General features: G+C 45.9%; 1 protein-coding gene across 2 annotated transcripts in view; it reads right to left on the bottom strand.

Moving 5' to 3' along the window:
- UBASH3B (ubiquitin associated and SH3 domain containing B) overlaps positions 1-27,910 on the bottom strand; it is a 163,333-nt gene that overhangs the window by 16,678 nt on the left and 118,745 nt on the right. Inside the window, exons 2-9 of one of the 2 annotated variants that reach the window (XM_012470266.2) lie at positions 23,593-23,646; positions 22,661-22,847; positions 20,304-20,502; positions 16,086-16,255; positions 8,592-8,800; positions 3,249-3,381; positions 1,689-1,809; positions 936-1,058 (exon numbers count right to left, since the gene is read on the bottom strand). In XM_012470266.2, coding sequence (XP_012325689.1) covers positions 936-1,058; positions 1,689-1,809; positions 3,249-3,381; positions 8,592-8,800; positions 16,086-16,255; positions 20,304-20,502; positions 22,661-22,847; positions 23,593-23,646 — 1,196 coding nt within the window. Of the gene's footprint in view, positions 1-935; positions 1,059-1,688; positions 1,810-3,248; positions 3,382-8,591; positions 8,801-16,085; positions 16,256-20,303; positions 20,503-22,660; positions 22,848-23,588; positions 23,647-27,910 lie in introns of both variants that reach the window. The other variant, XM_012470267.3, reaches the window with a different exon arrangement.

The raw sequence follows: 27,910 nt of genomic DNA, 5'->3' as shown, positions 1-27,910 counted from the left end.
TGCTCACAAGACCCAGGACAGCCTTTGCAGATGGGAGCTGGCAAGGAGGAGAAAAGCCTTGCAGGACAGAGATCACAGAACGCCTTGGGCTCTGCCTAGGTTCTCAGAATATGGAGTGACTTTAATTGCTCTAAAACCCCCTTGATGCATTGGGTGTGGTCAGATCCAGTGGCTCCTCATCCGCTAGTACTTCTGATAACAATTGCTGATAAACTCCAATATAACTCCAACAGAGTACTAGTTCAGCATGTCTTAGAAGGATTTCAAGTGCTGTTAAATGCTCAGAGCACTAGTTTAGCATGTCTTAGAAGGATCTCAAGTGCTCTCCCCCTGCATCTTACCTACCCCTTCACCCTTCCCTTCCATGCCCATAAGATCAATGAGATTATGCTCATAATAAAAGTGTTTGGAGCCCAGAGCTCACAGCCAACGTAATTCCCACGCTTGCGCTGGTCCCCTGGACCCACGCTGTAAATTCTATTCTTGTGTCTCTGTTTTTATTTCCTTTTCTCAATCCCTTGTCACCGCCAGGACTAAGGGCACCCACGTATGGGGCTGGTGCTGGTACCCAACACCTCTTCTTCACTCTTGTCCTCTTCCCACAGCCATGTGGGCAAATGCTGCTGTCCTGAACTAGAGGCTGACCTCTTTGCTACATCCAACAGTGAGCAAAGTAACCCAAGCCTGACCTTCCCCATGACCTGATCACGTGGTCCTCAATAAGGACCACACCTTGTTCACTTTGGTCAACCAACCCAGGGCCGAGCACAGCATCCTAGACTTAATGGTTGTATAATAAGTTCCTTTTGAACTGAGGAAATATATTGCTTGTAGGAAAGTTACAGAAACCCCCAGGAAGCATCCTGCATATCCATGGTACCAGTGTTTTGAAGAAGGCAAGACATGCCTGGAGTGCAGTCACCCAGGATACTTACCCACTAGTCTCGCTTGCATGCATCCAAATACAGTGATGGGAGCATCTTTCTCGTAATCTCGGAAACCACCACTCCTCTGAGGTAAACTATGAGGCATGTTCAGGTTGGTGCGTATGTAGCGGCCTGAAAAATAAAAAGGTTAGACAGAGGATACAAAAACGTCTTGTTTACTTGGGACTCCCTTACTGATCCTGACACTCTCCACCCCCGTTCCTTCTTGGCCAAAGAGATCACAATGAGCTCTCTGGAGCTGATGGAAAATATCAAGGCTGACATTTTGTTTCATAAAGTGACTTGGAATCCACTCTTCCATTCTACTGACAAAAGTGACATGAGATAGTTTCCCAGTGGACGTAATAACCAGGCACTCTAAGGCAGGTGAAATTCCCTGGTTCTGCAAGCCTCCGTATCTTAAAATGCCATTCAATGAAAATGGAACCCAGCAAGCCAACGAGATTTCATGGCAGAAACTCTGGCCATAGGAATCAGGGTACGTTTCTGTTGCTGACTTTGCCACATGACCTTGGGCCAGACATCTGTCATCTTTGGTCCCTGGTATCCAAGTTTATAGAATGGGGACAAAAACACTACTTGTTCCCTAAAGCTCAAGACAATCAGGAGGGACTTATGGATGACAGACATTTTCTATAGCATACAGAACTATAAATGACTCCATCTGGATAACTGTAGCTTGACTGTGCCCCCTAGAGGCCACTATGGGTATGCCAGTGCTGAGCAGGCCCACCAACTCACCTTTGGCATCAAAACACTGGGACAGCCAGTACTTCCCAAACACAACGTCCATCCTTTCACCATGCCGACACACAAAGAGGCACCGCTTTTGGGGGCCGGGCTGGCTGTTGACCCTTAGAGGCTGCAGAGAAAGAAAGGCCATGAGTGAAGACACACATGGCAAAGTGGACATGTCTTGGAGTCAGGTGCCAGGTGAGCTGAGCTCTACTGCCAAAGTTCTGCCAAGATGTGACTTGGACAAACCTCTTAACCGCCTTGGATTGAGGTTGGCATATCCGTACAGTAAGGACAGTGAGACTCATCCTACAGACCTCATAAGTTATTTTGAGGCTCAAATGAGATAAACTGCATGTGCTTTATAAAATAAGAAGGGTTATGAAAAGGCATTATTGTTGCCACTGCTGCCCTTTTAGGAATAGCGTTTGGCCATTACTAAAACATGACGTCCACTTTAAGTTACAGCTCAGAGCTAAAACTAACTATTCATGTAGAGATAGCCATCTAGTGGGACACCTTCCTACCCAAAAGGGGTGACTCATCAGCTTCTTCAGGGAGTGAGTATGTCCATGATCACAAATGTGTCCACCTCTTCTCTGAAGTGTGTGGCCAGACCACATGGTCCTCACGGTCCACTCCAGCAATGAGACCCTGTTTTCCTATTCTAATCACTGTGTAGGCTCTTCTGTCTGACTGTATGTACATTGGTGACCCCACAATGAGACAGTTGCTACCTCTGGGTGATGACATAGGCAAATCTAATCAAAGGCATGTCCAAATGACTCTGGCTTCTATAACTGCTGGATGGAACCTTGCGGATGTTTTTACATTCCTTCTTTCTGATATAGTCAGCTTTTCCAGTTTCTTCAGTGCTGGCCAGCACTTCACATTTGATCCTAGTTGCCCTGACAACGTTAATATGTGGAATGATGGCATGATCCCTCCCACTTCTTTACCTATTGTTCCTTAATTTAAATCCTGGGCTCCAGCCACAATGGCTTAATCCCTTGATCCTCAACATGCCTGAACTTTCAACTTGCCTCTATTTGTACTATTCTGGCAACTACTCCCCGACTCCTTCCATCTCCAACCTTTCTTGAAACAGATAACACAGACCGAGCACTCATTATATGCCAATTATTGTGCTAAGAGTCCTATTTTATTATATTCTTTTTTTTTTAACTTTTTTCTTTTTTTACCTTTTTCTCTCTTTTTTCTTTTGTGCATAAGCAAGATTATTATCTTCTTTAATCTTTGTAACAACCTACAAAACAGATACAACTATAGGCATTATTTCTACTTAAGAGATAAAATCTCCTCCTTTCTCTGTGGAACGACCTTTCTTATGAGCCTAGGTTTAAATGCTGGAAGTCACTGTCAGTACTGCTCATCTGATTCTTCCTAGCCTTGAATTTTTGTATATCTTTTCTAATTTGGTGAACTTTCTTCCCAGGAGATGACAGAACCTTTGGGGACAGCAAGGGCAATGACTCATACATAATAAATGGGTTCTCAGTGAATCCTAATTAGAGTTGGGGGTGCGACCCTAACAATCGGGCTTACCTGCATGGGCTGGCAAATGATAGTAAGAGGAGTCGTCTCTCCGAGCCCCTGGTCCTCATACGGCCGCCTCTCCAATACTCCATCCCCAAATGTGAGAGAGTTGGAAGACGATGTGTTTAAGATTGAGTAAGAACTGCAGAGGAAGATAAGGAAGGTGTTAACTGCTCTGGCCAGGAGTCATCAGCACTTCCTCTTGGGCTCAACATGAATGTGGGAATTAACTCAAAGCCCTCTGCGGGCAATGCAATGGGGGAAGCTGAGCAAGAGTGGCCCCATTCCTAAGGGAGGAACATCTTGTTTTATACTGAAGTCTTGCAGTTAATAAATTAGAGGTAGGCTGGATGTGGTAACTCACACCTGTAATCTCAGCACTTTGGGAGGCTGAGGCAGGCAGATCACTTGAGGTCAGGAGTTTGAGACCAGCCTGGCCAACATGGTGAAACCCCATCGCTACTGAAAATACAAAAAATTAAATGGGTGTGGTGGTACGTGCCTGTAGTCCCAGCTACTCAGGAGGCTGAGGTATGAGAATCGCTTGAACTTGGGAGGCGGAGGTTGCAGTGAGCCAAGATTGCACCACTGCACTCCAGCCTGGGTGACAGAGTGAAACCCTGTTTCAAATGAAATAAAAATAAAAAGTAATTAATTAATTAATTAATTACAGGTAGATGGGTTTCTGCACTGAGGACAGATATATTCATTCCTCTGGGCAGGGATGGATTGCAGTGATTTTGTGCCACACATGGTTGATGCCAAAGACAATTTCAAGAATAATGATGTATCAATTATTTGTTTGCAGTTATTTTCCGGTTCAAAAGAAATCTACGATTCCTGTTGCCTTTAATATTTCCAGCGGTAATTTCCATCTGAAGTTAAGAAAGATAGGCGGGTATTTTCAACTATCTCCACCACTTAGCCAGTGGCTCCTAACAGTCAAGGAAACTTTGTGGCCACAGCCCCCTATTCTACGCTCTTCAGCCTCCAAACCCTATCTCCACCACAATAACACCTCCAACAGGATGATTACAAACAGAATTATTTCAGAGAAGACTATTCTCACCAGATGTTTAGAGCTGTGAGCCAAGAACTCTCATTTCTGAGTGTAACACTCTAACTACAGAAGCCCAAAAGAGGTCTTGCTGAAAGGAAGACAGTCAAAACCTGCCAAGCTTAAATGACTGTGAATAGTAAGACTTCCACAAAGCTTTATCTAATAAACATTGCAATTTAAATATGGTTGTTAGGTGAATCCAATGAACATCTCTGCAATCACTGAGCTGAGTCCAGGGGAACATTTAAATTTTGTAGATTTCTTGCTTCTTTACAATTTGAGTAGCCGTCCATCCCAGTTTGCTCCATATACTCCTGGCTTTTATCTGTTGACCCAGCAACCTATCTAGGACACCACCTGTTCTGGATTATTGTCTTTTAACATTGTATTATCAGAATTTTATTTTATTTTACTTTAGTCGCCCAGGCTAAAGTGCAATGATGTGATCTCCGTTCACTGCAACTGCCGCCCCCTAGGTTTAAGCGATTTTCCTGCCTCAGCCTCTCGAGTAGCTGGGATTACAGGCGCATATCACCACGCCCGGCTAATTTTTGTATTTTTAGTAGAGACGGAGTTTCACCATGTTGGCCAGGCTAGTCTCAAACTTCTGACCTCAGGTGATCTGCCCAGCTCAGCCTCTCAAAGTCCTGTGATTACAGGCATGAGCCACTGTGCCTGGCCCAGAACTCTATTTTTGAAAATAACTTTTTATATTCACCAATACAATACAGCTAACCGGTTGTTAGTAAATTTTTGTTCCAAAAAATTAGATGATTTTAACTATCTTAGCATCCCCTTCACTTTCAGAAGTGGCTCCTTTTCACTAAAGTGATAGACTTATTCTACTTATAAACGAAGGTCTCAGAAGTCTCATGCCCTGAAAAACTGATTTTGAGACCCTGTGCATATCGGAATCAGCAGGGGAATTTAAAAAAATACTCATGCCGGGGTCCTGCTCCTCACAGATTGTGATTTAGTAGGTCAGGGGTGGGACCCAGGAACCTACAGTTCAACAAAGCAGATCAGTCCATCTGATGTGTAGCCAAATGAAACCTGTTACGGTAAAATTTAAGTAACTGTAGCCCAAGGAAATCTTATGCTGTTCACACAGAATAATAGACCAGCTATTCTACGTTATTTTAAACTGAGACCCTCCCAAACTTCACAGTTAAAGAAAATCCAGTTTGGCCAAGCGCAGTGGCTCAGGCCTATAATCCCAGCATTTTGGGAGGCCGAGGTGAGTGGATCACCTGGGGTCAGGAGTTGGAGACCAGCCTGGCCAACACGGTGAAACCCCATCTCTACTAAAAATACAGAAATTAGGGCTGGGCGCAGTGGCTCACGCCTGTAATCCCAGCACTTTGGGAGGCCGAGGCAGGTGGATCACGAGGTCAAGAGATCGAGACCATCCTGGTCAACATGGTGAAACCCCATCTCTACTAAAAATACAAAAAATTAGCTGGGCATGGTGGCGCGTGCCTGTAATCCCAGCTACTCAGGAGGCTGGGGCAGGAGAATTGCCTGAACCCAGGAGGCGGAGGTTGCGGTGAGCCGAGATCGCGCCATTGCACTCCAGCCTGGGTAACAAGAGCGAAACTCCGTCTCAAAAAAAAAAAAAAAAAAAAATACAAAAATTAGCTGGGTGTGGTGGCACAGGCCTATAGTCCCAGCTACTCGGGAGGCTGAGGCAGGAGAATCACTTGAACCCAGGAGGCAGAGGTTACAGTGAGCTGACATCGCACCACTGCACTGCAGCCTGGGCAACAGATTGAGACTCCGTCTCAGAAAAAAAAAAAATCAGGTTTTATTTTCTGACTCATCAAAGCTTCAGGGCTCGAAATGCCTAGCTACCTAGAATCATGCTGACATCTTGCTTGTACAAGTCTGCTTCTTTACTTTATTGCAGCTGTGAAGACACTGATAGGATCCCTTCTCTCCCTCCTTCGGCTCCCATGGCAAGACGAATGCCAGCCTCTTTCCCTTCTTAACTGTCATTATAATAAAAGGACCTGACTCACTCTGAGACAGCGTGGAGCTGTCAGCTCCAGTAAGACAATAGTCAGATACTTCTTGCTCAGAACAGTGGAGGGAGGAAGCCGGGCCTGACATCCAGAACCTTTCAAGCATCGGGAGAGCTGGCTTCTCCCTGCCACATGCCAGGCCTGTGCTAAGCCCAAGCGGCCAGGCAGCTCACTCAGCTTCAGAGAACACAGGGGAGCTTTATCAACTGAAAAACACCTGAGGATAACTCAGAACCAAGTAAGGCACTTTAGTTAGTGTGGCGAGAACATATTCCCTTAGTAGGGACTCAGAAAACTGAGAAGCACGGGGCAGGGAGCATTGTTAAAATCACTGACCCCTGGGCAATGTCCCACCATGCCAGCCAGGTCATGCTTGACATCCCCCTGGAGCTCTACATCCTGAAGCCTATCTTGGGTTAGGAGTGAGAGAAGGTCTGTCTTACAAAGAAGCTGGGCTCTGCCTCCTTGAGTTATTTGAAGTTGGGGGTTAAATTGGAAAATGCAGTTTATCTACAGGATCGCTTTTATGGAAGACACATTTCCTTTGACGAACACTAAGTGAGGACTGGCAGACACAAGACAGAGAAAAGAAAATCATTATCATTATGCAAATGGCGATTTTTTTTTTTGAGATGGAGTCTCACTCTGTTGCCCAGGCTGTAGTGTAGTGGCACCATCTCCACTCACCGCAACCTCTGCCTCCAGGTTTAAGTGATTCTCCTGCCTCAGCCTCCCGAGTAGCTGGGACTACAGGCATGTGCCACCACACTGAGCTAATTTTTTTTTTTTACTTTTAGTAGAGATGGAGTTTCACCATGTTGGTCAGGCAGATCTCGAACTCCTGACCTCAAGTGATCCACCCACCTTGGCTTCCCAAAGTGTTGGGATTACAGGCGTGAGCCACCACGCTCAGCCATACACCTACTTTTAAGAAAGAGATCTGATAAAACAGCAACACCAAGTACCATAAAATAAAAAATAATAGAGAGATCTGAGAACTGTGCTTTGTCAGGCAAATAATCTTTTAGTGCTCAGTTTATTCATGCATATTTTGCTTTACTTGTTGTTACAGGGATTAAAACAGAGACTTTGGAAACCCAACCTGTATATTTTGATCTTCGGAAGCATTTCTGAAAAAGCAAATGTTTGGGGAATGTGAGACAGATTTGACCTCTAATTCTGTGTCATCCAATGCTGGAGTTTCATGGGCTGGACTGAGGCGGAGGTGGGGTGAGAGAGAGAGGAAGGGATTGCTGGGTGGGGTTATTAAGGAAGAAAATATTCTTTCCCATCTTTGGATTTGTGGTTTGTCTGTTCGTGGCTCACTAGGGTAGGGGACCTTTATTTTCTCCTTCCAGGCAGAGACTTGATGAAATCATCTCTCTCTGCTTCTCCTTTATGGCGATAATAACAATGTTAGCCACCAAGCAGCTGGTGCTCAGGGCTTCTGCCTCTCAGCCATGTTGCCACATGGCAGAAACAAGAGGGAGGAAAACAAACCAGCATGCAGGCCCTGGCTAGATGCCCGAGTGTACCAGGGAAGCGCTGGCTTTGAGCTGCTCCGACTAAGAAAGAAAGATGCCTTTTGTTTCTATTTTCTCTACTGGGACAAAGTTGGCCACTGAACACGGGACCAGTATGGAATGGGGGCAAAATAGTAATGAGGGATGGGTGGAAAGTTATTACCCAAAGGAAGACTGGCAGAGGGGAGGGGGAAAAGCACCCTTTTTCAGTCTGGCAGTTGCCTGTTACCTTAGACACGGTCTTTGTCGTCTAGGCATGCACAGGCTATGTCTGAGGACTTGCTCAGGGTCACTTAGCAAATGAGGGATACAGATAGGGCTCCAGCCTCTTGAAAGCCCTTTCTCTATTGGTCTGGCTGGCAGAGCAGTAGTCTGCCCAGCTGCTCTGGGGAGTCAGACCACCCTGGGTCATGACCCAGGACAAGGTGGCCAAAAACCATAAAGCAGTGAAGACGCAGCACTGGGATGATGCCACCCTTCAGCCAGAAGAGACGGACCCCAAGCAGCCTCAGTTTAGTCTCTGATCAAGGACTCAAGCAGGCAACTACAGAAAATGAGGCAGGCGGAAGGAAGCAGAGCAATCCATTTCACATTTTTCCCATGCCTCAAGTCAGCTCCTTTCCTGGAAGTCTGGAACCCACAAGGTCTTCTTCCCATGGACTCCATTTGCTGCTACCCTGTGTATCCAGAATCAAGTCTGCCTTAGCAACGTTTTTCGAAGGGCATAAAGGTCTTTGTGTTTGCTTACCCATGAAATATCCAGGTGCTGCATTCATCAGCCTTGGTAATGTAATTCTCAGGCAGGAGTCCAGAGCAGCCGGTGGTTAAGGACGTACCGTAGATCCAACCCTCACTGGTGCTGGTCTGCTCCATTGGAGACATGAAGATGAAGTCCCCGGGGACCAGCTCCAGCTCGTCATCATTTTGTGGGGTATAGGGGTAGATCACCTGTAATGTCTGAAAAAGGAAGAGAGGGTGAGTGAACCCCACACGTCACCATTCTCCTGAGTGCCTCAAGGCCAGGACTGTATGTTATGCATTAATACTGCACACCTCCAGAGGGTGATGTGCTCAGGAGTCCTTGGGGTCTGCAGGCCCTGAGTAGATGTGAGTTCCTATCAGAGAGCACTTCTCTCTTCAGGGTATTGTGGGTGTATGCCTGGTGCTAGAAATGGTTCCACACTTTTCTTCAGGCTTGTCTAGATTTCCCATCAGGATTCAAGTATCGTTTTAGGAAACTGAGCTGAAATCCTGGAGGCTCTCTGGTCAACTGCTGTATAAATGGACTTAGACCCAGTTTCCCTTGCTTCATCTGCTATTCACCATGATAGACACTTGAAACCCAGCTCATGGAAAGCCAGTCTTCCATATGGGGGTTACAGATGGGCCAGGTGGAATGTCTCTCCTTCAGGAAGGCTTGGGGAATTTCTATTGTAACTTAGCTCTTTATTTCTATGTAAATTTCTATGTAACTTAGCTCTTTATTTCTTTACTTGTTATTATTATTTTTTGAGATGGAGTTTCACTCTTGTTGCCCAGGCTAGAGTGCAATGGCGTGATCTTGGCTCGGCTCACTGCAGCCTCTTCTCCCAGGTTCAAGTGAATTCTCCTTCCTCAGCCTCCTGAGTAGCTGTGATTACAGGCGACCACCACCATGCCCGGCTAATTTTTGTATTTTAGTAGAGACGAGGTTTTACCATGTTGGCCAGGCTGGTCTCAAACTCCTCACCTCAGGTGGTCTACCCATCTCGGCCTCCCAAAGTGCTGGGATTACAGGTGTGAGCCACCTTGCCCAGCCAATTTAGCTCTTTAAACCAGACATGGTCCCTACCATCAAGGAGCTTTCTTTAAACCTATAGTTTTAACAAAGACCCTGAAAGAAAAATGTCTAGACATCAGTGTCTACATCAGCATGTAGCCAGCTTTCCTCAGATGGAGAACAAAAGCCCCCAGGCTAACCACAGGCCATGCCAGTTGGCTACTTATTCTTTATTTCTTTTTGCCCTCCTTTCCTGATAGGTATAAACATCACAGGTACAGGCATGAAGGTACTGTAAAAAACATTTATTTTACCATTTTTTGTTACTAATAGCTGGAGACTTCAATAGTAAGGAAAATATTTCCTATCTTATTTGTTTCACAAGGGACACAAAGACAGAAAGCTTTAACAGCTTTCACTGTTTTCTAGAGTCTCAAAGCCATTAGTTGGAGGCAAAGTATTCTGGTCATTTGCATATTTCTAACTTTAGCTTCAGTTTTCTCATCTGTAAAATAACACTTCAGACCATAAAAGTTGAATGAGGCCGGGCGCGGTGGCTCAAGCCTGTAATCCCAGCACTTTGGGAGGCCGAGGCGGGTGGATCACGAGGTCAAGAGATCGAGACCATCCTGATCAACATGGTGAAACCCCGTCTCTACTAATACAAAAAATTAGCTGGGCACGGTGGCGCGTGCCTGTAATCCCAGCTACTCAGGAGGCTGAGGCAGGAGAATTGCCTGAACCCAGGAGGCGGAGATTGCGGTGAGCCGAGATCGCGCCATTGCGCTCCAGCCTGGGTATCAAGAGCGAAACTCCGTCTCAAAAAAAAAAAAAAAAAAAAAAAAAAAAAGTTGAATGAGACAATCTAAGAAAACACCTAGGACACAGCCTTGTACACCGAAGGGGCATAATTATTTCTACTGAACCACGGCACCTGATCTCCCAGGTCACGCCCTTCCTTCAGCCGACCCTGATCCCTGGACCTGGTGCTGGGTAGGCCTGCAAACTAATAGGCTCACTGATGTCAGAGTGACACACCAGAACATGTTATAAAGAGAGAACTTCCTCCTGGAAATCTCTAAAGAAAGGAGCCAGTAAAGGGGTGATTCTTTTCAGAGGATGAGAGTGATTGTGCACAGAACTCATTTTTGTACCGCTGCATTTCCGATTTTCCTTTTATGTAGGGCGGCTGTTTGTTTCCCTAATTCTGACTCCAGCATCTTTCAGTTCTAGATCTTCCTGCTTTCTGATTGCCTTCTTACCCTCCTGTCCCTCTGCCTCATACTCACTCAAGCCACCTCTCCAAACAAGCCAGGAAGGTTTTCTGTGGGATTGTTAAATCAGCTTAAAGGGAAAAAAAATTCACGTGAAATCTCATAAACCGCAAAGCTAAATGTGTGACTTCCCATGAAAAGGACCATTCTTTGTTTCTGGGACAAGGTGGAGAAAGGCACCGAGTCATAGGAAAACAAGCCTAAACTCGTGTTCCTTAAATGTTCAAGCACAGCGTGGTCTTGGCTAATAATGCCTTTGGCCCAGTAGTGCCTTTCCCTTGAGAAACTCAATGCGATTTCAGAGAAGTCCTCATTTGTCCTACCACATAGGGGAGGTGGGTATTCATTCTATCTCTAGGTTATCCCCAGGGAAACTGAGGCACAGCAAAGGTTAGAGACAATATGTCCTAGGCATAGGGAAGTTGGACAATAAGTAGCTTTGATTTACTGAATGAACAATAAAAGAATTAAGGCATTGTAGCAAATCTAAAATTGTAACTGAGACCCATGTCCCCAATGCCCTTTCTCACTCACCAAAAGCAGATACAAAACCTTAGCCTAATTTTGAGAGATATGAGAACATATGCCTAATTTATACTACATTCTACTTATTCTTTTATTTTATGTTTGGCATCTACTTGTAAGAACTCTTCTTTTTTTCTTTTTTTGGGATGGAGTTTTGCTCTGTCGCCCAGGCTGGAGTGCAGTGGCACGATCCTGACTTACCGCAACCTCCACATCCCAGATTCAAGTGATTCTCCTGCTCAGCCTCCCGAGTAGCTGAGACTACAGGCATGTACCACCACACCTGGCTAACTTTTGTCTTTTTAGTAGAGATGAGGTTTCACTGTGTTGGCTAGGCTGGTTTTGAACTCCTGACCTCAGGTGATCCACCCGCCTTGGCCCCTCAAAGTGCTGGGACAGGCATGAGCCACTGCTCCTGGCCTGTACTTGTAAGAACTCTTGAGTCCACCTCAGGTATGTCTTTCCTCCCTTTCTACGCTGAGACAGAACTCAGTTCGCTCAATGAAAGGCAGCCGCAGCCCTGTGTGATTACAGGAGCTGAACCGTCTTTGGAGCCCTTTTTATTCTCACGCACAATAATAGCTGAAGCAATGTTTTGTTGCTGTTGCGCCCACCTTGTGCTGGGTATTACATTAGAGCCTTTCCATATAGCTTCTTATTTAATCTTCATAACCATCTAGCAAAACACTGTCACCATTTTACAGGTGAGAAAACTAAGGACTGGAGCTTTATACAAGTAGTCAAAGTGAATTTAACCCTTCCAAAATGATGGAGCCGGGATTCCAAGCCAAGTGTGCTAGACTCCAAAATTGATGCTTTTTGTATCACCCTGGTCTTCCTCTGGATTTCTATTGGTTGGTACATGAAACTGGCATGGTCCAATGTAATCACTCACGTGGAAAGAGCCTATGTGAAATGCGAATGGGCATTTGCACGTCTAAATCAAGTCAGAGTCTACACAGCAGAGGGATGAGGCCTTGGAGTTTTCCTAAGCATCACGGTGCCTTGTCGGAGTGTCCTTGCCTAAACCACTCTCCTTCTCTGGACATCTGTTCCCTCACTGGAAAATCAATCAGAACTGCCTCCTGGGGACAGGTTGAAGGCAGGCAAGAAGAGGGTTACATGTGCGGATTCCCCTGAGGTCTTTTGGCTCAGGTAGAACCGAAAGACCTCAGGGGAGAGGTCTAGTCCAAAGGGGCCGAGGAGAGCTTTATCAGAACGAATGGTAATAAATGAGCTTTTACAAATAAGAGATAAAAGAGGCCAAGTTATTTTTAGAAAATAATTCATGTGGGCGCTTGCTGCCTTTTTCCTTCCATGCCAATTGAGCCGAATGTGGGTCAGGCAGAAAAGCAATTACCCTTTGAGTTAACTGGAGGGCAGTGTTGATTAGAGGATATTCCTTGTAAAATTCCACTGCCACCTTCCTTCTCTTAGAAAGGTGACTTCTCAGAGCCATTTGCATACAACCCTTTACTTTTTAATTTTATTTTATTTTATTCTGCCCTCAGAAGGAGTCCAGCCAGCCACACCTCCCTTGTTATCTTCAGGGCTAGCTCTAAGTGACTCTAGGAGATGTCAGAATTCTTTTTTTTTTAATTGTATTTTAGGTTTTGGGGTACATGTGAAGAGCATGCAAGATTGTTGCATAGATGCACACGTGGCAGTGTGATTTGCTGCCTTCCTCCCCTTCACCTATATCTGGCATTTCTCCCCATGCTATCTCTCCCCACCTCCCCACCCTCCGCTGTCCCTCCCCTATTTCCCCCCAACAGACCCCAGTGTGTAGTACTCCCCTCCCTAGTGAGATCAGGCTCAGTCTGCTCGAGGCATCTTACAGAAACCTGCATCAAATGACTCAAAAGGAGGACATCATGTTCCCATAAGCAGACTCAGACAAGGCTCATGCCCCTGACACTCATAGGGCACCATGCCTAGCCCTGAACTTCTGACTCATGGGTTGGCTCTTCTCTACCACTTCTAAAACAATAAGCTTGCCTGGCCTCAGCCCTGGGGTTCTAACTGTTTTTCATTTCTCTACTTTTTCTTTTGTTCTTAACTTAGAAAACCATCAGATCATTTTTTTTAAAAGTAAGTCCAGAAGAGATGTTAAAAGGCTATATAAACTAACAAAAATATCAGTTATTTGGCTGTTGATAAATTGGGTAACGAATAGAAGAATTGCTTAATAAATGTAAAGTTGGAAGGTTGGAAGGCACATTTTTAACAAGTGATGAGGTCTTTTGTGGGTGTGTAGGGATACAGTCTTGTTATGCTGCCTAGGCTGGTATGGAACTCTGGGTCTCAAGCAATATTCCTGCTTCAGCCTCCCAAAGTGCTGGGATTATAGGTGGCAGCCACCATGCCTGGCTATGATGTAGCTTTTTTTTTTTTTTTTTTCCCCCCGACAGGTTGCCTTTCTTTATTGGTCAAAATACATGGACTCTGGCTTCATCTCTGGCCCTAAGTTACTATTTAGCTTTTGGACCAACCAATTAAAGTCTTTGTGTCTCAGCTTCTCTTTCAGGACAGAAAAAGACAAAATTGGCTGGGCGTGGTGACTCATGTCTGTAATCCCAGCACTTTGGGAGGCCGAGAGGAGCAGATCACCTGAGGTCGGGAGTTCAAGACCAGCTTGGCCAACATAATGAAACCCAGTGTCTACTAAAAATACAAAAATTATCCACGGGTGGTGGCGGGAGTCTGTAATCCCAGCTACTCGGGAGGCTGAGGCAGGAGAATCTCTTGAACCTAGGAGGCAGAGATTGTGGTAAGCTGAGATTATGTCACTGCACTCTAGCCTGGGTGAAAGAGGGAAAGTCCACCTCAAGAAAAAAAAGAAAAAATAAAAATAAAGCAGATCAGTGGTGAACGGCATACCTGGGCATATCTCAAATTAAGCACAGGCTGAGTATTCGGTGCCTAGGAGCTACGGATCTCAAATCCATTGTGGCACACTAAATCTTTTTTTTTTTATAGTTGAAATTTTTAATATGTGATTTAATTTTTTTATTGCATTTTAGGTTTTGTGGTACATGTGAAAAACATGCAAGATTGTTGCATAGGTGCATATGTGGCAGTGTGATTTGCTGCCTTCCTCCCCTTCACCTATATGTGGCATTTCTCCCCATGCTATCTCTCCCCAACTCCCCACCCCCCGCTGTTCCCTCCCACTCCCCACCAACAGACGCCAGTGTATAGTGCTCCCCTCCCTGTGTCCATGTGTTCCCATTGTTCAACATCCGTCTATGAGTGAGAACATGCGATGTTTGATTTTGTGTTCTTATGTCAGTTTGCTGAGAATGATGGTTTCCAGGTTCATCCATGTCCCTACAAAGGATACGAACTCATCGTTTTTGATGGCTGCATAATATTACATGGTGTATATGATGGCACACTAAATCTTAACACTCAAGGAACCCACAGCCCAAACAAGTCTTGTTTTAGGAGCTCGAGCTCTTCCTTCCCTGTGCTTAAAACTCTTAAAACTTAAAATTCTCTCTACTGGTGGGCGCCTGTAATCCTGGCTACTTGGGAGGCTGAGGCAGAAGAATCGCTTGAACCCAGGAGGCAGAGGTTGCAGTGAGCCAAGACTGTGCCACTGCACTCCTGCCTGGACAACAAGAGTGAAACTCTGTCTTTAAAAAAAAAGAAAAAGGAAAAAAAAAAGACAGTATTATGCTTCCAAGATGTCACATACTTGTCTGGAAGGCAATGTTGATTCCCTCAAAGGAAGGATGCTAGGGTTGTACCAGTCTTTCTCCTTGTGATGGAATTCAGTTGTCCCACTCAGGCTTCCCACTGGGATGTGCACAAACCCCCACAGTAGGTGGCCTGAGTTTTCTTTTCATATGTGTCTGTCCTCAAAGCTCTTTGAGGACAGGACCACATTTTAAAATTCCAGTATGGTCCAAGGTACTTTGCATGATACAGATACACAGCAAATATCTGTTATTATGTCTTTGCAAGCTTTTTTTTTTTTTAATGTGCTCTTCAACTCACTTAAGGTCAGAATGGTATCTTTCATTAACAACATAAATTTACCTAATATTCAAAATTTTCCAATATATTATTTATTTATTCTCTCCCATTTCATCTTTTTTTTTTTTTTTTTTTTTGAGATGGAGTCTCGCTCTATAGCCCAGGCTGGAGTGCAGTGGCGCAACTGAGATTCACTGCAACCTCTGCCTCCCAGGTCCTGGTTCAAGCAATTCTCCTACCTCAGCCTCCCAAGTAGCTGGGATTACAGGCACGAGCCACCACACCCAGTTAATTTTTGTATTTTTTAGTAGAGATGGGATTTCACCACGTTGGCCAGTCTGGACTTGAACTCCTGACCTCGTGATCCACCCACCTCAGCCTCCCAAAGTGCTGGGATTACAGGCCTGAGCCACCTCACCCAGCCCCATTTCATTTCTTCTTCGCTGCAGTAAGATTGGCAGGGCAGAGAGGACTATGGGGATGTTACCCAGATGAACCACTTGTGACCCAGAGAGGAAGGAGGCATTCTGGAAGCCGCCCAGTGAGGCAGGCAGAGGCTGGACACAATCCTGGGCCAGCAGACTGCCTTGTTAGGTGCTTGCTCCATTTTCCCCCTGTAGGTACCCATCTCCCTGCAGCAGCAAGCTGCTGACTCCGATCGCATCCCTGCACCTGGTAGCATCTGGAACCACAGTGACATTACCTCATGGTTAGCAAATCGGATATCCCGAGAAAATATGGTAGCCACCCAGTCACACCCTAGCTTGACGTCAATGTTCTGGGCCAGTTTCTCTAGGGTGGGCAGGTGGCTGGCCTGGAAGTGGTAAGCCAAGGTCACATGCAGCTGCTTCTTATGAGGTTCCACATGCACTTCTGGAAAAAGGAAGAAAAAAATCAGGAGTCAGGAGGTGGTGATTATAGCAATGGTGAAGACTTAAGGAAGGGCATAGAAAGGTGCCTGAGAAATTCTGCTTCCCACGTAACAAAGAAGACAAAAGATGTTTCTCTCCTTCACAGCAGTAGAATAAGGGGGTAAGGGGATGGCAAGAGATTCCAAATCAAGACACTATTCAAGAGATAAAGAGCCACCACACAGCCTTCCTCTGGGAGCTACGGGTCGGCTGCGGGTAGTCCTTTTAGTTAAGTCCTTCTCACAACCATTCCAGTTGATCGCCACTAGCCCTACCATTCAGACGAGGGCACCGTGACCTACAGCAATGAAATAATTTGTGTGGAAATACAGAGCATGTTTCATAACTGCGTGACTCCCAAGGATGCACTGCTTCCATTTTTGAATCAGGTCTCCTAACTTCTGGGTGAGATTGATGGAGAAATGAGGGGAAAAGATGGGTGTTTTCAAAGTTTAATGCCAGGTTTCTCTCAACAGCATTTTGGGTTGAATAATTATTTTTTGTGGGTGGCTGTCTTGTGCATTACAGGGTGTTTAACGGCATCCCTGGCCTCTACCCACAAGATGCCAGTAGTTTTGACAACTGAAAATGACCTCAGAAATTGCCAAATGTACCCTGGGAGGCAAAATCACCCTTAGTTGAGAAATACTGGTTTAAAGTATACAGACTGCTATTCTAAGATACCCCAAGAGACAAAACAAACCAACCCTACCTACATGAGAGAGAACAGCTTTTATTTCTCCTTTATCCCTTTTTTTTTTTTTTTGAGACAGGGTCTTGCTCTGTTGCCCAGGCTACAGTGCAGTGGCATGATCACGACTCACTGCAGCCTCAACCTCCTGGGCTCAAGTGATGCTCCCACCTCAGCTTCCTGAGTAGCTAGGAGGACAGGTGTGAACCACCATGCCTCGTCTCTTTTGTATTTTCTTTCTTTCTTTCTTTTTCTTTCTCTCTTTCTTTCTTTCTTTCTCTCTTTCTTTCTTGCTTTCTTTCTTTCTTTCTCTCTCTCTCTCTCTTTCTTTTTTTTTTGTGATAGAGTCTAGCTCTGTCGTCCAGGCTGGAGTACACTGGTGCAATCTCGGCTCACTGCAACCTCCGCCCTACCGGGTTCAAGTGATTCTTCTGCCTCAGCCTCCCGAGTAGCTGGGATTACAGGCATGTGCCACCATGCCTGGCTATTTTTTTTTTTTTTATTTGTAGTAAAGACAGGATTTCACCATATTGGCCAGGCTGGTCTCAAACTCCTGACCTTGTGATCCGCCTACCTCAGACTTCCAAAGTGCTGGGATTACAGGTGTGAGCCACGGCGCCTGGCCGCCTCTTTTGTATTTCCATTGAGGGAGAATCATCTACTGTACAAGCTAGAATAATGAAGAAATTGCAACTAGAAGAAATTAGGGAATTTGAGAATTTAAGGGGCTTGGTCAAGTCACACAGAGAATTAGTGGCCCAAGATAGAACCAGAAATTGGGCATTTTGGTTTTAAGTACTTTTTTAAAATACTGCATTGCCTTTATTTGGTGTAAGTCCCATGAGACAAAGTTCTTGTCTCTTGCTCACATTGTATCCTTACTCAGCCTATCATGCAAGTTTTCAGTACTTGTTAAATGATTAAATGCACACGAATGAATCTCCTTTGACCACTTTGAATGGAGGACGACACTAAATCTACTTGATGATATCCAGGCCTGCTAACAACTAGAGAATATCAAGGTATAAGTTCCAGGGCAAAGACACAGTGGCTGGCTTTCCACGCCGGGTAACGAGGAGCTGGACCCTCTAAGCTATGCATGGTCACCCAGTTCTCCACCTCCCCACCAGGGGGCCACACAAGGGCAGAGAAACAAAGCCCGCCAAGCTCTTCATGACAGCAGGATCTTAGAGTCCCGCATCCCACAGGGAAAGCTGGGGCTTCGGCTGCTTCTCACTCAGTATGCACTCTAAGAATCTGCTGTGGCCCTGGCTGAGACTTGCTTTTCTCATTTGCGAAGGATTTGGGTTGTGTGGCTTTGACATTAGTTTTGGTTCTTGTTGGGATTTAGTGGTTCTGACAATAACTACTGTGGGATGAGAAAAAGCCATTTCCTTGAGATTGAGGGATAAGAACAGGAAATAATTTGCCTCTCTGTTATGCTCTTTCTCTGAAATATTAAGCTCCTATGAAAAGTCAGGCTTTACTGAAGTCAGGACCCAGAGACTAGTCCTGTCGCCAGGGGAGAGGAAGAGCGGGGAGTGGGGGTTGGAGAGTGTTAAGAGGCCCCCTCCCCAAGTACAGAGGTGTCTTACGGTCCTTGTGTTCCTTCTGAGAGCACTGTGCTCCTGCAGTGATGCTGAGCCCCGATCATACTCACAGGTCCAAGCCCTGAGTGGGGCTTTTCTGGTAAAGAGGAATATGGAACAAAGGGCCTGAGCTGGTGATGAAAACAGCAGCAGGGAACAATGGCAGGTGAGGTACAGGCCAAAGGCCAAGAGACTAAGGAGCAAACTGTGCAGCTTTGCTCAGGTCTTCCCCTTCTCTGGCACTCCATAAACTAAGGGGTAGGGGGCCAGGTGCTGTGGCTCACACCTGTAATCCCAGCACTTTGGGAGGCCAAGGCAGGCAGATCACAAGGTCAGGAGATCAAGACCATCCTGGCTAACACAGTGAAACCCCGTTGCTACTAAAAATACAAAAAATTAGCCAGTCGTGGTGGCATGCACCTGTAGTTCCAGCTACTTGAGAGGCTGAGGCAAGAGAATCGTTTGAACCCAGGAGACTGAGGTTGCAGTGAGCCAAGATTGCACCATGGCACTCCAGCCTGGGCAAGAAGAGTGAAACTCCGTCTCAAAAAAAAAAAAAAAAAAAAAATTAGGGATAGGGAAGTTCTAGGTCTCCTCCAGCTTTGCACTCAGCACTCGGCTTCCATTGTGCACCCTGGACCGTCCATTCTGGTCAGGGCAGCCTCCCCACTGTCCTCTGCTCACACCCTCTCATGCCTGCCTGTGTTCCTGCCACCCGTCCCCCTGCAGGCCTTTCCTACATTGTCCTGATCAACATCTTCCCAGGGCGAGTTTCTTTCCTTCCGTGAAGGGGGAGCCACCCCTTTCTCTTTTCAGAGCCGATGTTACACATGGCCTGGCCAGAAGAAACCACCTCTTATTCTCTTCTCTGTGGCACTCCTCATGTAGAAGGAATCCTCATAGTAGGTGACCAGTACCTGGCTATTGTGATTGCATTCTGGAGCGAGTCAACAGAGCCTGTCCCCCCACCAGATTGTCTGTTTCCCTGCTGTCATTGAGCTAAGTGAGCTTGTCCACACCTGTAGTCAGACAGGAAAGCTTTGCACACTTCTTGTCACCTCCGGTGTATCTCCTGCCTCGAGCATGCCTTTAAGCTAATTCCTTTGGCAGAAAATCTCAGCTGGCCTAAACTAAGAGCTCCCATGAGAAGAGCAGGAGACATTTGGAAGGGGTTACATTTTTCAACAGACTGTGGAGGCTTAGGATCCTGTCTAATGGTTTTCAGCAAGTTTGAAGGGTATTGGCTCAGTGGATTTTATTGATACAGTAAGTGCTTCCAGTCTCCTCTAACCCACTGAGAAAAGATTGGACTCTCGTGGAGTGAACAGTGAGACTCTCGTGGAGTGAAACATCTATGTGGGCGGGAGCTTGGGAGGGAGAAAGGATGGTTCTTTAATTCTGAATTAGGAGGAGATGGTGGTGCTACAAAGGAATATGTTTCTAGTTCAGTGTGGAAGTCATTTGTGAAACTTGAACTTGGATGTTAGGAAATAAGCCTTAGATAGTCTGTCTCTCCAAAGATTAGCGGAAGAGAAGTGAACATTTTACAAGGGAGGAAAAAGGTGTGGGGTTGCAGGAAAAGGCTCTGGTTTTTGTCACACGTGCTCATTCCTGCAGGGCCTTCCACCTCCTAACCCCATCCTGCTCCTTCACCACCATTTCCTATCCTTTTTCCTTTCCAACTCTTTGATTGACAGGGCCCAGGGCTGGGCTGGCAGCCGTTTGCTCACCGGTTTTGGATGCAGCCTCTGCAGCAAAGTCAGCAGCAAACTTCTTGAGGACCTCCGCACTGTCTTCCTTTACAAAGAGGCCGATGAAGTTGGAGGACGTATAGAGCTCCAGGGGCAGCGGGGCTGAGAACTTACATTTCCAGCGACTGACAGTGGTCTGCAGGGCTTCCCCCAGGGCATCCACCTTGCTGTCCTCGCACTGGCAGGGAAAACAGGCAGTCTTCACTCAGAGACAAGGGGAGATGGAGGTCTGCTGCTACTTAACGTTGGTATCCTCTCCCCAGAGACTAGAGGAGGCTGATAATGCAATTACTTAACCATCAGCCCTGTCTGTGGCGGGAGAGAGGAACTGCAGACTCCCAATTATTCAGACACAGATTACCCAACTGGTGGATGAACATGGGGAACGCATGACCTCTTCCCTCCTTTCCTTGCTCTGAAGTGGCCCCTGTGAACCCAGCCAAAATGCTGTAGGACTGGTCGAGCAGAAAGCAAGAGAGGGGAGCAAGATTGGGAAGATGTTAGTCAAAGGACGCGAAACTTCAGTTAGAAAGGAGAAATAAGTTCAAAAGACCAATTTTGTACAGAATAGTGACTATAGCTAATCATAATTAGCTTGATTTAGGTACTCCACATGCTTACATATATTCAACCATTGTGGTATACACCATAAAGGTATACAGTTTTTATCAATTAGAAAATAATCAGGCTGGGCACATTGGCTCATGCCTGTAATCCCAGCACTTTGGGAGGCCGAAGTGAGTGGATGACTCGAAGTCCGGAGTTCAAGGCCAGCCTGGCCAACATGGTGAAACCCCATCTCTACTAAAAATACAAAAATTAGCCCAATGTGGTGGATGCCTGTAATCCCAGCCACTCAGGAGGCTGAGGCAGGAGAATCGCTTGAACCTGGGAGGCAGAGGTTGCAGTGAGCCGAGATCACGCCACTGGACTCCAGCCTGGGTGACAGAGTGAGACTCTGTCTCAATTAAAAAAAGAAAAAAGAAAAAAAAAATCAAAGTTCTCCTTGCTTGTGAAATAAATAAATGAATGAAGGACTGTGACAGGAGAGAGCGCAGCATCCCAGGAGAAGCTGCGCGTTTTCCACTGTTTTGTATCATCTGTGCCTTTTCTTTTCCTCTTAGACGATCAGAAGTTGACTCTACATCCACCCTCATGATAGTTGGGAAGAATGAGTCCCAGAGAGCTGTGACATCATCCTCCTACCTTCCTGAGAGCATTGGAAAAAAAAATACATGTCTCTCAAACTCTGAAACATTTTAAGAAAGATCCTGGGATGACTAAGAGGAAATGATAGTCACTTTAATTTTCAGAGTGAATGGTAAAAGAGAAGGTGTTAGGAACATATTATTACCTGAGAGAGAGAAAAAGAGAGAGAATAAATCTGGGGGGAAAAATCAAATTAGTTTTATAAAAATGTTTTAAAATGCTATCACTTTGTTTTATCGTGAATATATGGAGATAAATCAACTCTTCTCTGTTACCACAGAGAGTTGAAGTAGACAAAATGTATTTACATGTGTGATAGAGAGAGGGATTATATTTGGTCAGTAGAGGCTGGGCTCAGTGGCTCATGCCTGTAATCCCAGCACTTTGGGAGGCTGAGGCAGGCACATCACTTGAGGTCAGGAGTTCAAGACCAGCCTGGCCAACATGGTGAAACAAATACAAAAATTAGCCGAGCATGGTGGTGCACGCCTGTAATCCCAGCTACTTGGGAGGCTGAGGCAGGAGAATCGCTTGAACCTGAGAGACGGAGGTTGCAGTGAGTGGAGATCGTGCCACTGAACTCCATCCTGGGTGACAGAGCGAGACTTTCTCAAAAAAAAAATTACCAGTAGATAAGCTTTTTGACATCTAGGATTATAGACTAGGTAACAATGGCAGGCAAATATCTTTGCTTTCTCTAGAAAGATATAGTAGGACAAAAACCTATAGACTGGAAATGGCTTTCCCTGTCTATAGACTCCCCTTTTGTTTCCCGCTCTTAGCTCCTACTCTTCGCTTGTTGTAAGAGTGGAGAAGGTAGACAGCAAACAGGGGTGAAGCTAGATCAGTGATTCTCTTCCAGCAGCCAGACCAGTGTGTCTCTCACAGAGGGTTGCAATCAGAGCCCCATCTTGGGGTGCTCCTGGGCCTCAGCAGATAAAACTAGGAAGCGTTGGGGTCAGGCACTCATTGTGGCACTCACTGATCCCTTGAAGGTCCCTCCAGCTCTAGGAGCCCATGACTATTCCTTCCATCTTCCTGCGAGGCCCCAGCTTTGTTCCAGGTCTAAAGGGCCGGCTGGGATCCTGGGGGCTGGGTTTCCCAGGGGTGGGGGCGCTGCCACTCACCATAAAGAACTGGCAGAGTGTGATGTGGGGGAAGATGTTGTGTGCCTTGTTCTTCCCGCAGATCTGTTTCGACTGCTGCCAGAAGTCCGAAAGCTTCTGTGCTAAGGGGCCGGTGGGACGGAGGTAGAGAACGTACTCCCGGGGCAGGGGGTCATCCAGGAAGGGGTCACCGACGTGGGAGAATAACCTGTAAGACAGAAGTGAGCCAACGAGGTGTCGCTTGAGAATAATGGGAGGGAAAAAAGAACTGAGAGACAGATCCACCCTCCCCGTGCTCCAAACCCTCAGCACAGCACAGGGAAGGGTTTTCATTCATGATTTAAAAATCTACTTCTGGAAACTCACACTTCATAACCAACTCTCAGATGCAGCAACTTCTGTCTTCCTTCTTGTCATATTGCCTACTCATGCTGCAACTCCCTAAAAAAGTCCTAAAACCACTCTCCAAGAAGCATGCTTGGATCAACTTCAAACCCATTCCCAATCCACTAGGACCAACCCAGCCTGTCCCTCTGGTCAGCCTATAATTAAACCCAGGTCCCTCCAAAGACAAGGGAAGCTCCCAGAATGGTAACCTTGTGGGATCCAGCCTGGGTAGGGATACCCTGGAAGGTAAGTAGGGTACTTTTCTAAATTGATTTGCCGAATATCCATGCACCTAAAGTGAATCTCCAAGTGACTAGATGGGGGCAGATCTTATGAGGGGGGGATCGATCTGGGAATTAGAATTTTCTTTGAATAGCTCCAAGGAGAAACATACCCTGGGGCTAGAGCAGAGGAGGCAACTGACTTGATCAATGAGCTTGATACAGTCTTTGGCTCCTGTCTCTTCTGGAAGGGTCCATTAGAGAAAGTCTGCACCTCCCCACTCATCCACATGCACTCAGAGTTAATCATACACTATTTTCTCAATTTATTTATCTCATACCAACCAGTCACATGCTGCCTGAACACTTCTTCCTCCCGTGGATGCCAAGGCTTTTTGTCTGAAAGAAGAAATCAAATTTCTATTGTTAGTATTTTTAGCCTCCTCTCAGCCTTCCTCATTGCAGTGGCAAGAGCCGAGTGTGAAGGAAGCGACATCAAAGCCCGTGTTCCACTCACTCCTCTGTGGTGGGGGGTAGACACCTGCCGCAAGTTTTCCCCCAAGGGTCATATCGAGGCATATGGAAGTTAGGACTTGTAATTAATTTCCATGTAATTAGCATCAGATTTGCATGCAGTCTGACAGCCCAGGCAGTCTATTTTCGGCAGTTTCCACATTAGAGTTTTATTTCTGCTTCTGTAAAGGTTGTCATGTCTTGGTTTTTCCTCCTTCCTCTTCACCCACTTGTTCTTACTGACCCAGATCCCCGACAGAGCAGATTCTTGTTTTCAGCCCCTTTGGCAGAATGTATTAGTAGTGGTGCTGATGGTTTTCTTTTTGCTTTTCTTTTTCTTTTTTTTTAGACTGGGTCTCACTCTGTCACCCAGGCTAGAGTGCAGTGATGTGATTATGGCTCACTGCAGCCTCGACCTCCTGCACTCAAGCAATCTTCCTGCCTACGCCTCCCAAGTAACTGGGATTACAAACGCATGCCACCATATTTGGCTAATTTTTTTATTTTTGTAGAGACAGAGTCTCATTATGTTGCCCAGGCTGCTGCTGATTATTATTAAGACATAGGGCTAGATGCTCACAAGGACAATTGGTTTGGATCAATTCACTGCCTCCCACCACCCACTTCCAACCACCACCAGGCTGGATCCATCATCTCTGAGTATTTTACAGACATTTCTGGGGAGAAGTATCACTGGGTTAAAGGGAATGGCCAGAGCAGTGCAGCTATCATTCCCACTTCTGGAGAAACAACTCAAAGCATGACTAACAGTGGCTAAGTATCCATAGGCTGGTTATAGCAGTGAGACCCTGTGTACAAGCTTACAAATGGAGCTCTTTTGAAATTATACACAGGTCTCCAAGAGCCAGATAGTTCTGGATTCATATCCAGCTTTGCTATTCATCCATCCTTTCATTCATTCATGCATTCACGCTTACATTTATTTAGCAAACGTCTACTGAATCTCAACTATTTTGTCAGCACTGTGCTAGGCTCTAGGAATACAGTAATGAAGAAGACTTACATGATCCCTGCCCTAAAGGAGTTTTCTGTCGAGTAGGCATGTAAATATTGATTATGAAGATAATTATTTAATTACATTGGTGTTAAGTGTAATGGAGGGAAAGCATAGGGAACATAAAAACATAGGACAGGGAGCTCTAACCTGGTCTGAGCTGCTGGGGAAGGCTGCATTAAGGATGGAACACTTCAAGTGAAATCTGAGGGTGTAGACACATCTGGGTGGGGTGGATGGGGCATGTAGTGGTTGCTGAGGTGGAAAACCCCTGGTAGATCTATTCTATAGTGAGACGTAAAGATTAAACGAGCCAGTGTAGAGAAGGAGGCTTGGACAGCATCTGACCTATCATAGGTGATCAATAGGTGCTCTTTCTTGTCCCTTCACACTAGGTTGATTCAGGATCCTTGGGAGGGAGAAGAGATGGGTGGAAATCTGAGTTACACTGACACTCTCTGCAAGCATCCTTTCCCCAACTGGCCGCTAAACCCACCCCCTCCTTCCTAGCCCTACCCTTCTATGGAACAATTAGATTACCGATGCTGTGAGAATCGCAGGGTTGGATTGGAAGGGACCTCAGAGATCTCAACTTCTTCATTTGACACAAGGCAAAACTCAGGTGGAAAGAAGTGATGAAATATGCTTTAAGCAGCCTGGCTGGGGTGATGGCCGAGCAAAGGCTAGCCTCTGTTGTTCTGCTCCACAGAGAGATGGTTTTAAGACAAGTTAAAGACTGTCCCTTCCCCCATGAAAGTCTCTGCACAGATACCAAATGATCAGTATGAGGAAGTCTGCACAGCTAATGAGAACAGCATTGTAAAAGACAAGTTTACTTACAGGGAGACGAAGTTACGGAGAAGCAAGACAGCCCCCTCTGCTCCCCTTGGAACAGCTGGTGCAGAAAAGGCTAGAAGCACAGACACCCACACACGCTCATTCCCACGCTTTGACAAGGTGCTTAACTGCTGCTTGTCTAGGCAGACAAGGTTGCAGCCTTGTCTGTTTCCTCATGACTTACCAGACAATCAGAGTCCACACATCTTGCTTATTTTCAGTATAGAAGCCGTGTACCCACAAAAGAACACAAATCATGACCTTTTAGACGTTAGAATCTCTGAGGAATTAAAGTCATCAAAAAAGGACCCATTGTTCCAAAAACAACTGGGAAAAGGAAAACTCATTTGTGGCACCAGACAATGTGCTATTTATATAAAGAATCCAATTTCTTTTTTTCTACACCCTTCCCCCAATGAAATATATCCGACTGAAATTTAATTCATTTCTTCTGAGGCACTAGGAGTATCCTCTGGAAATGAAAGATCTAATTAAGTTATGGTCTCTGTAACTCAAAAGACAAGTTTTGGAAAGAGTTCAAAGAAAAAATTGAAAAAGATAATGAAAGGTTTGGGTGATAAGATGATGATGAAAGGCTAAGGAAATCCAAAGTCTTTGTTCTGAAAAGCCAAGATCTGAGAGGTCCCCGGTTTGGTGGAAGGTTATCGTATCAGGTGCACGTGCTCCCGGGGGGCGGTGGGGTGGCCAAAATAAAATAAGCACAAAGCGCTCAAGTTAGCTACCAGGAAGGACGTTCTGGCAGCATGTACTTTAAAGTTTTTACTTTCATTTTTGAAAGCTTCAAGAAAGTTGTTACCTATCTGAAAAAGGGGTGTACAATTCTCCAGGCAGGAGGTTACAGGAGTAAAATCTCATTTTCCCTAAGGTCGTGAGCCACACACAAACCTCGCTGGCCCTTCATCCACTGCCAGGCTGGCACCGATTTGGGCTAAGTGCGTTCCCAGAACTCTGCCCACAGAAGAGACTGAACATGGGCACGGCAGAACAAGTCTCCCCCTCTCCACTCTGCTGAAGGAAACTGTTGCCATAGAGCACCCACCTCCATGGTCCACCCATGGGGCCAATGCCAAGGGCAAGTGGGAGTATGTGGGGTGGACGGCAAACCTCAGACTGAGCCTGCACATCTGCTACCCTCAGAGTGACTCAGGAGTTGGCAGAGAGTTTACTCAGAGACTGTCTGAGACCTCGAGGAGATAAAGGAGGTATATCCTATTAAACTAAAACGCACCCATTGGATTATAGCAACAAATGACAGCAATCAATGATTTCAATAGCACCTTCCTGGTTAGAACTGGTGAAATGTGAATTGTTGAAGTTTTATCATGTGTGAACCTAAATTTGACTTCTGATCCTAGCCCTAACCTTTCCAATAATGTGTAGGGTTCATTTGTAGCAGAATATGAAAAAGAAATAGTGTAAAAACTCTCATGCCCACTAAGGATGGAGAAGAACAGCACAAAGAGAAACATAATGGCTAATTAAAAAAAACAGAGGAGCAGTGGTCCTTCGCACAGGGGAGGGGCCAGCAGCCTGCCAAAGGCCTTGCAGCCCTGGGGGGTGGGGGAATTCTTCCTACTTTGTACCCTCAGCTCCGAGGATTTTTGAATTCAAGGTTGGCCTGGCCCCAGGGTCACAGAGATACCTCTCTTGCCCTTGAAGGAGGTTGGCAAGGAGAAACGGCCTTCCCATTAGTCTGCCTGAGACAAAGCAGCATTCCTTCTTTCTGCCTTCCCTCTCTCGCTTTCTTCCTTTCTTCTTTCCCTCCCTCCTCTCCCTTCTTTCTTTTCCTTCTACTCTCTTTTTTCTTCTCCTCCTAAGGAACGCTTACCAGGAAACTAAATGAAAACCAAAAACAAAGCCCCTGAATCATCACGGGATGTAAAAAGAGGAGGAAAGCATGGTCCCTACCCGTAGACAGTTCACAGCCTTAGAGAGTCAGACATACAGGCAGCTTCTTACAATGCAATCTGCCAAGGGCCATGACAGAGACGTGCAGGGCACTAAGAGAGCTCACGGTGCGTCCAGCTCCGCAGTGGCGAGTTTCCAAGCCCGAGGTTCTCAAATTGTACCCCAAGCTACTCTAGGTCAGAACACCACAGCAAACTCAAAGAGGTGCCACTGGATATTTTAAATGTTATAAGAGAAACATAGCAATACTCATCATCTGTTGAACACCATATCAGCTTCTAGCTTTAGGTAGTGAGAGTTCACAGTATTAGACTGGGCTGCATTCTTGAGGTCCTATCTCTGTGAAGCTGCAGTTTTAGCAACTGTTAT

The sequence above is a fragment of the Aotus nancymaae genome, unplaced genomic scaffold (assembly GCF_030222135.1).
Source record: "Aotus nancymaae isolate 86718 unplaced genomic scaffold, 86718_ANA_hifiasm-v0.15.2.pri h1tg000012l, whole genome shotgun sequence".
Taxonomy (NCBI): Eukaryota; Metazoa; Chordata; class Mammalia; order Primates; family Aotidae; genus Aotus; species Aotus nancymaae.
The sequence above is the reverse complement of the archived record's forward strand: the minus strand, read 5'-3'. Positions and strand labels throughout refer to the sequence as shown.